The sequence below is a fragment of the Tachypleus tridentatus genome, chromosome 6 (assembly GCF_004210375.1).
Source record: "Tachypleus tridentatus isolate NWPU-2018 chromosome 6, ASM421037v1, whole genome shotgun sequence".
In the NCBI taxonomy this organism is placed as follows: Eukaryota; Metazoa; Arthropoda; class Merostomata; order Xiphosura; family Limulidae; genus Tachypleus; species Tachypleus tridentatus.
In genome coordinates this window covers 109,276,237-109,287,218 of record NC_134830.1, presented here as the reverse complement: position 1 = coordinate 109,287,218, position 10,982 = coordinate 109,276,237, and the positions used below count along the sequence as shown (strand labels likewise).

The following is a 10,982-nucleotide window of genomic DNA, read 5'->3' as shown; positions in this document are numbered from 1 at the left end:
TACATAATCTTGCCATCATTTTTGTTTTGCGTGTCTGGTCTTCTTATCATCATCTGTTCAGTCATTTCCTCTGTTTCTCTTATTCCCATTAGAGAGGCACTCACTCACTCCTGAGTCCTCAGTTTTCTTGGTTTTATACTTCCTTGTTTATGCTCATAGTCATTATGTTCAGTTTTGTTTAGTTGTGGTAACCAATCAGTAACACTATCAGTGTGGGTTCTAGGCAGATGTTAGAATTCCTATATCAATTTAACCACCTCTCTAACATTATCCTAAATACAAATTTATTCTTCCCATTTTCTTCAAGTGGAACAAAGAGAAAGCCTTTGCTTTGCCAGTCCAAAGTTACTGGAGAGATTAATATAGAAAACTTTCTACTGGAATAGTTCATTCCCATTGATTTCAGACCAAGTGGACCAACCACTTGATGGGAAGCAGGAATAGAATGTTCCTGGTGATGTAGTACATTCCATCCCACTATGTTATGAACCAAGCCATTCCCAGTGGTTAGCTTACTGGATGGGTCTTGTGTTCTCTTTGGGAAGAAGATCTGGGATGTCTCTCCTTACACCTGACTCTTATGTGTTTGTGAATTGGTTGGAGGAAATTTGAAGTTATCTCAAGCTAAAATGAAAAACATTTGTGACCTCAAGGCTCAAAAGACTAAGTTCTGTCCTGGGGCATAGTGGGGCATATGGGCACTCAAAGCTGAGTATCATGGTCCCTAAAAGGTTGTTTGAAAGGTTAATGATATGGAGTATATATTGTAAAAACACCTGATCATCAAAAAGCTACACAGCTGTGTCATATCAATATGTTTAAGCCCTGTCAAATCTGAGATGCATCTGAAAATATTGAAGCCATTGAGTGTTCTTCTCATACTGATGATAGTTGTTTGATTCAGACATCCATAAATTTGAAAATTTCAGAGATGAATGCAACATGAAACTAAGTAATTCTGACATTCTGGCCAATCTTGATTCAAACCTCAATCACTTGACTCCCTAAAGGAAAAATAAACTTGCAAGTTCATTAACTGAATACCAATGTATATTTACAGACATTCCCAATTAAACCAACACTTCTGTTCATGATGTAGATGTAGGTGATGCTTCTTCTGTTAAATAATATCCCCATCATGTTACTACAATTCAGTCCAATTTGATGGTATTGTGAATTATTCAACTCGTACAAAAACAAGGTTTGAGATTTTTGGGAATGAATGGTTATAATGTAAAGTTTTGTAAAAACTTTTCCAATAAGCTTGTTAATAGTACAGTGATGTCAGAAAAGTTCAAGTGGTCTGAAACATGTCAATATGCTTTTGAAAACATCAAATCTTTATTGTGCACTTACCCTGTACTGATGGCACCTAGCTTTGTCAAGCCTTTTGCATTAGCTATTGACGCCAGTGATTGTGGTGCTGGTGCTACTCTATTACAATCAGACACAGAGGTATTGAACACCCTGTTTGTCACCTTTATAAATACTTTAATTGTCTCAAAAATAATTATTCTATTATGAAAAAATAAATATTGGCTTTTCAAAGTGTGTGAATGCATCACAATAACCTGTTGCCATTTACACTGATCATAACGTGTTAATATTTTTTAACCTAATGAAGGGCAGAAACAGAAGACTGTTAAATTGGAACTTATTATTACAAGAGTAGGATTTAAAGATAATCTATGTCAAAGAGGTTGATAACACTTGTGTTGATGCACTTTCATGTGCTAGGTAACTTTATGATCATGGATTATTTGTATTGATTGCGATATGTACCGTCACGATTATTCAAGTTTTACACTTAATGTATTGTTCGCAATGTATGTATGTACACTGCTAGCCAAAATGTTAAGGCCAATAAACATAAAGAAAAAATAATCAGTGATGTCGAGAAACCCACTTGTTGAGAAATTTATATGCAAAAACGGCTCGTTTGGGTTAAGAAAATATTTTGCATATAAAAATAAAGAAAAAATATGCATTTTGTGTTGTTAGACTCAACCACTTGTTTGAGTACAGCTTCGAAAGCTGAAAATAAGAAAAGGGAAAATAAAAATAAACATTTTTAGCATTTAATATGGAAAATGTTAACACTATGAAATTAGCCTAAATACTAGTTGGTCACAAGTTTAAGACCATACCAAAAAGAAGCCCTAAACAGGGTAGGAAATGCCTAACAGGAGGTCTCAGTAGTGAGTTGTACGGCCGTCATTGCGAATAACTGCAAACATTCGCTTTGGCATGATCGATATAAGCGTTTGCAGAAGGCTCGCTGGACTGTTATTCCAAGAGGTGAAGATGGCTTCTTGAAGATCATGCACTGTTCTCTCATTATCAATAGGCCCGGCATGGCCAAGCCTGTTAAAGCGTGCGACTCGTAATCTGAGGGTCGCGGGTTCGCATCCCCCTCGCGCCAAACATGCTCGCCCTTTCAGCAGTGTGGACGTTATAATATTACGGTCAATACCACTATTCGTTGGTAAAAGAATAGCCCAAGAGTTGGCGGTGAGTGGTGATGACTAGCTGCCTTCTCTCTAGTCTTACACTGCTAAATTAGGGACGGCTAGCACAGATAGCCCTCGTGTAGCTTTGTGCGAAATTAAAAAAAACAACAACAACAACAACAAAAAACAAACTTTATCAATAACAGTGTTAATACCCATACCAGTCGTTCGGAGATGCATTTTTATTTGGAGTGGATTTTTCGTCATCAATAATCAGTGATGTCGAGAAACCCACTTGTTTAGAAATATATGCAAAAACGGCTCGTTTGGGTTGAGAAAATATTTTACATAGAAGAGCGAACAACGTTCGACCTTCTTCGGTCATCGTCAGTAACCCTTTCTTTCTTTCTTTGTGAACCTGACGATGACCGAAGAAGGTCGAACGTTGTTCGCTCTTCTATGTAAAATATTTTCTCAACCCAAACGAGCCGTTTTTGCATATAAATTTCTCGTCATCAATGTTATTAATTAGTATAGGCATAAAAGTGTTACTTTATATCGATTTAAGTTTGTTTTTAGTTGCCGGATAAGTAGGGCTTCTTTAATTATACGTTTGTTTATATTTGTTTCCCTACTTAATATTTGGTTGTTTTCTATGGTTATGTTGTGTTTATTTGATTTGCAGTGTTCAGAAACGTGTGAAGGTGTTTTGTTGTGTTCTTTAAATCTAATTTTCATTTTTCTGCTTGTTCCTCCAGTATAGAAGTCGCGGCAGTTGTTGCATTGTATCTTATAAATTGTTTTGTGTTTTTGTGTTTGTTTACATAGTATGGAGTTCAGTTTTGTACCTGGTTTTTGAATAAATTTGATGTTTATTAGAATGTTGTGTTTTGTTATAAGTATTTTTTTTCAAATGTTAGTTATTTTTTCATTGATGTCAGGAACATATGGTATGCAGCAGTATACGGTTTTGCGGTTTGTTGTATCTTGGGATTTATTATTGGCCTCCCAGTGGCTCAGCGGTATGTCTGCGGACTTACAATGCTAAAATCTGGGTTTCGATACCCGTGAGGGGGGGGTCAGAGCACAGATAGCCCATTGTGTAGCTTTGTACTTAATTCAAAAACAACAACAACAAAAACATTTATTATTGTTTGTTTGTTGTTGGTCTTGGTGCGTGCATATAATTTTTTCCATGGTTTTTTGAGGAAATTTGTTGATTTTGATGAAGTGTTGTTGTTTTATTTTGTTGATTTCATCGTTAATTTTATCTGGTGAGCATAGTTTTGTAGCTGTGTTTATTTGGTTTCTTAATATGTTAAGGTTTTGTTTTGTTTCATGTGTTGAGCCCCAGGGAATGTGTAATCCAGTACGAGGGATTTTTCTGTGGATTTCTGTTTTGAATTGTGTATCAGTTCTAGTGATGTTGAGGTTAAGAAATGCTATTTGGTTAGTTTTTTTTCCTGTTCACAGGTGAACTTAATGTTGGGATGTATCGAGTTAACGTGATTGACAAAACTAAGTGTGTGTTTTGTAGACGTAAATCCAGCAATCGTATCTTCAACATACCTGTACCAGTATAGTGGTGGGTGTAAGGCAGAATTGATCGGTTGTGATTCAATCTGTCATAAAAATGTTGGCTGGGACTGTATGTAGTTTTAGTTATTGAACATAGTTAGTTTTGGTGGTAATGAATTTAATAAGGGTTGCTAATTGGTTGTTGAGGATGTGTATCAATGGGTTGGGGTCTTGGATATAAAGTTCTAAAGCTATCTTGCAGGATTCAGTTGTTGGGACTTCTGTGAAGAGGGAGATTACATTAAAACTGGCCATTAAGAATATATTTAAAGCTGAAAGAGTCTTTGAAAAAGGAGTTAGCTTATGTTACATATTTAGAAAATGTCCACGCTACATATTTACCGAAGTTGAAGTTGAATTATTCGTAGGTCGACATTATGAGTCGTAGTGGACAGTCAGGTTTGTGAGGTTTGGGGGTGCTGTACAGTTGTGATGGCCAGAAGTGTAGAAAATACGCAGTCAAAGTTCACTTTCTCCAGGGGCAGATAAATAGAATCGAAGTTTAAATTAACACCAAGCTTTGCATGATTAGGATACACAATTCTTCTGAGCATTCCAAGAGTGAAGTTTCTAAGTCAGTGTGAAGGTAACAATGATCTGCTTCATCTTTTTGATAGAGTAAATTAATCCCTTCAAAATCATTTAGGACTTGTTTAAAGAATGTGAAGTAAAGTTTATTGGGAGGGTCAGAGTATATTGAAAATAGCTGCTTTGCAACATCTCGTATTTATCACAAGAGGAAGAAGCTATTTGGTAATGAGTTGTTAAAGAATCTCACTGACATAAAAGCCGCTTTACACTATTGCTCCTTGCTAACCATCGTGTTCCAAACAAAGGTATCAGCTGTAAGGGATCTTTCCCATCATTCATCAGTCTGTAAATCTCTAGGTAACTCCCTCTCCTTAATGTAGATCTGTGGAACCAGCTGTAGCTTTCTCTTATTATGAAGTCGATGTTGGAAAGCATTTCGTCAGATGCATGAGAACAGGCCAATTACAAGGAATGGCATATGCATTTGATAGAATCTTCCTTCTTTGATAAAATATACTTGATGCTAATTTGCTGATGACTTACTTTCGATATATTTTGTCTGTTTTAAGGATTCAGTGTTTGTGCAAATCACTTCTGTGAGCTCTTATGTCAGTTTTACCAACTTTTTAACATGCCTTTATTTCAATCTCCTTTCACTTCAGCTAACAAATTTCCAAACACGGGATCCTTTAGCCAGGATATCTGAAATGTTTTTGAGTATTAAAACCACTTCCCCATTTTCATTTATTTATCTTAACACTTAAAAAATTTACTAAAGTAACAGATAGACGACTTATACATGTGAAAACTTCAGGGAAACTAAGCTTTTGAAATTTTGAGCCACACTAACAGTGACAGCACATCACAGAGGGAAACTTGCTACAATCGCACCATACGCGTCCAGCACGAGAATCTCGAGGTTGATAATCTCGCACGTTCAGCTCGAACTAAATATTCTATCAGGGATTAATATGGGAGTGCGAGAAATTTAAAAAGGGATTATATGATAAATAAGAAATAGTTATCTTTTATGTGTCTTCAAAGGGTAATTATATTACATTACATAAGTAATCAATCATTGACTTTCTTATCATTAGTAGTCCAAGTTAGCCCAGCTTATATTAAAAGTTGCCCAGAAAGTCGCAAGTTTCAAAATTTAGTAGCGCTGGGCTTTCAAAAGTAGCCCAATTCGCTACTTGTAGCCCAATCTGGCAACCCTGATGTCATGTTCTAAACAAACCTTTATATGCGGCAAGGTGTACATTCGCATAAAGTAGCGTCAAGTTGTTAAATGACTTTATTCATAAATGAAAATAGTTATTAGAAAGTTTCATTAAACTTTCTCTAATGTTTATTTCTTTATATTTACCGTATTACTTCGAATTTAAGTCGCTCTTTAATTTAAGAGCCAAGATACTTTTAAAAAGGAAAAAAAAAATTGGATTATAATTACAAAGGAGTAAATATGTTTTGAAAGAGTTTATTAAGGGAAAAAAATGTTAATAGTGTATTTAAAATGAAGTATAATCAAAATGTATAAAATATACAGGAAATTAAAAATATTCATTAGAATAATGTTTCTTCCTGCTTTCTTTATTTAATCATAATACTACTCCGATGTTTCTCCTGACTCACTGTTATATTTTGAAGTTGAAGCATCTTCATAACTTGATTCACTATTGTTGATGCTGATGTTCTTTTTATTTTGCCACTCGGTGTCAAAGCATAATTATCTTAATTCAGCCAAGCATCATAATGCTTACGGATATGATCTTTGAATGATTAGTTAATGGACACAAAGAGATTGTAAACTGACCTGTCATTCCGCCAGAAATTATTGCCAGATCACTGTTACTTAACCTACTTTTGATTTTATCGGGCAGATGACGAAATTCATCCATTACAAACATGCCCCGTTGCTTTAATAATTCACCAGTCTGATGTTCCCATACACGTCCCGACCACTCTTCCATTAACTCTGCGGTCATCCATGCATTTTTTTGTACACGAGCTATTACATCTTTGCAAAAATGTTTTTTTTTGGCAATGCTTTTCTCTTTAACATATTGAAGTGATAATTTATTTCCACCTACAATTGCACATAGCATGACACTAACTCTTAACTTTCAATAACCAGTGGTTTTAATTGTCACCTGTTTTTCTTTTTTGGCATTTACAATGTAGATGCGCGGCATATCGTAAAAAAACTGTTTCATTTGCGTTACCGATTTGGTTTAAGGATTGATTCCTTTGGAGTAGAGCAGTAACAAAACATTCGTATTCAATAAGTTTGTTTCAAATCTGACGGCAATTTTTGACTAAATGTTGTCCTTTGACGTAATGATAAACTTTCTCGTTTCATAAATTTCTCATACCAACCATGACTAGCCTTATAAGAAATACCACTATTTCCTGTACATTCTTTTGCTTTTAACTTCTATCGTTACGGGCAGCCCTTAATTTAGTTACTCTCCGATAGGTTTGGTTTGTTTTGAATTTCGCGAAAAGCTACTCGAAGGCTATCAGCGCTAGCCGTCCCTAATTTAGCAGTAAAAGACTAGACAAGCTAGTCGTCACCACCCACCGCCAACTCTTGGGCTACTCTTTTACCAACGAATAGTGGGATTAACCGTAACATTATAACGCCCCCACGGCTGAAAAGGCGAGCATGTTTGGTGTGGCAGGGATTCGAACCCGCGACCCTATACCCAAAAGTAATAGATTATGAATTGTTTACATTCCTGTAGATAGAAGCTTTGAATCACCAGAAACCTTCAAGAAACAGAATGAAGATGAGAAATTTAGTCGAAGGTGAGAAGATAATTTTAAACCCTTAGCATTGTTTTTCATAGTTATTAATAATTTTTTCTTCTTTGAAATTGTTATAAATGTTGCTGTCCAGACAAGTGTGAATTCGTATTTTAATTCAGTATCTTTAACTGTGGATAAATATGTTAATACCTGTAAATGGGTTAGTTTGTTTGTTTGTTTGCTTTTGGAATTTCGCACAAAGCTACTAGAGGGCTATCTGTGCTAGCCGTCCCTAATTTAGCAGTGTAAGACTAGAGGGAAGGCAGCTAATCATCACCACCCACCGCCAACTCTTGGGCTACTCTTGTACCAACGAATAGTGCGATTGACCGTAACATTATAACGCCCCCACGGCTGGGAGGGCGAGCATGTTTTAGCGCGGCGCGGGCGCGAACCCATAAATGGGTTAGATGAAAGCTTTCATTCTACCCTACCATATATTTATCTAATCAAGTACATAAATAATAACTGCTGCCGAAATTTCATTCTAATTAATTTTTTTTAATGTTTCTGTTAAGATTATATTCAGTAAACCATGAATGAAATACTCCATTTTAAATTTAAAAATACAGTGAAGTTAAGTGTGTTTATGGTGAACGTAAAGTCATTTGTGACATGAATTTCATTAGTTTAATAACAGTAGTAATAAGTAATTTGTATAAAATGTAATTAAAAAGTAAACAAAATTTTGTGGTTTAAAAATTTTGAATAATACTTGATGTAACACAACGTTTGTTTGTTTGTTTGTTTTTTTGGAATTTCGCACAAAGCTACTCGAGGGCTATCTGTGCTAGCCGTCCCTAATTTAGCAGTGTAAGACTGGAGGGAAGGCAGCTAGTCATCACCACCCAACGCCAACTCTTGGGCTACTTTTTTACCAACAAAAAGTGGGATTGACTGTCACATTATACGCCCCCATGGCTGGGAGGGCGAGCATGTTTAGCGCGACGCGGGCGCGAACACAACGTTTGTTCCTGAATAGTATGTGTTATGTCGTAATTGGTGATGTTGTAAAAGTACAGAAAATGGCCGTTTTGTCCTTCATACTGTGCTTTTGTGACCTGATTTAATGAAATTTAGAAATTAACCTATTTTCCGTGTAAAAACGGGCAAATTTGCACATCTTCATTTACATAGTCCGAATAAAACAACATATGAATCAAGATTGACATGTATTTATACTAAAGTTATACAAAAATGTTTAGAAGTGAGTAATTTTTCGAGATTTACGACTGTAATGTAAGTCACTTTCACGTATCAGTCCCCAAACACAGTCTCATTATGTTTTCGTTCTACGTTCCTTGGTAGCGTCGTTGAAAGTCAGAGTACTTTTTCGCTCTTGTCTTGAAAATTGGCCGTATACATAGCAGAATGCATCTAGAGAATGCTTGCAGGTTCTTGATGCCATCTCTGATAAAATCAGAGGGCAGCTAGAACTAAACTGAAGTGGTGAGCCCCTGTATATGTATATTACTATGGGAAGTTCTGGAAAATTCTTGTAAGTTCGAGAAAATTATCTATCAGTTACTACGCGCTGAATCTATCCGGAATGTTGTGGAAAATGGGTAAATTTAAAAATGTCATTACCCAGGTCACAAAAGCAAATTTTGAAAAGTAGGTCTTTTCCATTTACTTTAGACGTAAGCAATTGGGAAATAACACTTTCTACCCAGGAACACGAAAAAGTAAAAATTTTGTTACCTAGTGATGTTTATTCTGTGAGCATTGAACTTTTGTGGGCTTTATGTACAATTAAACCTTTTCTTCGTTTTCATTCATATAATGTTGGCCAATGTGCTTGTGATATTAATTGTTTATCTTTGTAAAGCATCAAATCTTATTTTACCAGCTTCAGTATTTTTTGTAGTCTTGCATATTGCCAAGAAACAATCCAATAGAAACTTCTAAATATGTTTAATATTTCAGTAATGAGATTAAATATTTGCCAGGATCCTAAATATATATCTAAATTACTAATATTAGTACCTTTTGAAAAACAGACAACTATATTTTGGTGCTATGAGCTTTTATGACTTTGAGAGCATTTGAGAGTTTTCATATAGAAGTCTGACTGAATATTTACCTCCAATCTTTGGGCCTGAAATTTGATTTTTTTTTATTATTATTCAAATCCAGTTTGTTAACTCTTGATGAATACATAAAATAATATAGTAATAAATGTTAACCTGAGATTTTGTATATTTTAAGCAATTTTTAGTTGTTTTATGTCATCAGCATATTATTTATGTTGAATTCATTAATTGAAGTTAGTTTCTCATGTACAGATAGCTTAACAGTGTATTATCTAGGAGGGTAACTTAGCATATTAAGAGAATTTTATAAAATATGAGATAAAGGAGTAAGAGGAGAAATTAAAGGGCCATTTCTATGTTCAAGTCAAATTGATATTATGTTAATTCCACAGAATTATAGGAGTTTCCATCAGGATATTCATTACAGAATAATAATGAATCTTCAAATAACTTTGTTGTGAAAATGAAATAAATAAACTGGATCAAATTTAAAATACAAACTGAATAATTCTTATTAAAACACTAAACACAATGTATCTACACTCTGACTATTGGACCGTCACTATTACCTTGTCCTCTTGAAGAGTATGTATTAGACAGACTAGTTAAATTCAATGTTTCATACTTCACAAGAAATATAACTACTTTAAGTGACTAGCATTACCCACATGATTGGTCATTCACGTTCAAAGTTAGTGAGGCTGCATCCTTGAAACACCACTTTTGTTCTACCACTGAAGAACCTTGCTATCAGTGTTCTTGTATAAGAAGAAGCTGTAACTTTAAAACATCGTCTGTTCCACCATTTGAGGACATTGTTATCGATTACACGATATGCAGTATTACAGTAATATATATACATGGGAACGACAGGTATTACCTCTTAGAAATTGCAGATAAAGGCAGCTACAATAAAATTAATTTAATATCTTTCCCATGTGTTGTGTGAAACCTGTACTTATATGGAGTAAAGTACAAATTTAGAATAAAACCTGTTTTAATAGAAGATAGAAATAAATGGAGCGTTTATGTATGATAATGATGATATTCAAAATAGAATGTGAAACATTTTAAAGCAGCAAAATTTTAATTATTGTATATTTTAAAGCCTAGCATAAAATTTATGTTGAATTATAGTTTCCTTTATATGATAACATCCAAAAGGAAGTCAGAAAATACATGTCACTGTAAAGAGACTTATCACTTGATGTGTTGGTATAATGCCTAACAGTAGGCAATGAAATAAACAGAGGCTATGTAAATCATGAAAATTATATTTACTCAAGGGAAACCCAATTTTGTGGTTGTCTTTTAAATGTGAGTTTTATTATAATTGATTGTGTATTTTTTAAGTTAAATGTAAGCATTATTAGTTTTTCTATTAAATTTGTTTTATAATGTTCTTACTGATGATAAATGTGGGTAAAGTTGGTTGAAAAGGTTCCTAAAATCATAAATCTATATCTATTTACACTCTGAGATACTTTTTAACTAATGTGAAAACTTGTATTTAAAATGTCGCCCAGTGGCTCAATGGTAAGTTGGACATTCCCAGCCTTGACACAGACGTCAGAGGTCT

General features: G+C 34.6%; 1 protein-coding gene across 8 annotated transcripts in view; it reads left to right on the top strand.

Moving 5' to 3' along the window:
• LOC143253282 (uncharacterized) overlaps window positions 1–10,982 on the top strand; it is a 95,627-nt gene that overhangs the window by 31,394 nt on the left and 53,251 nt on the right. For all 8 annotated transcript variants that reach the window (XM_076506891.1, XM_076506898.1, XM_076506892.1 and 5 more), the window contains one exon: window positions 7,307–7,370. In XM_076506891.1, the coding sequence (XP_076363006.1) occupies window positions 7,307–7,370 (64 nt within the window). The remainder of the gene's footprint in view (window positions 1–7,306; window positions 7,371–10,982) is intronic.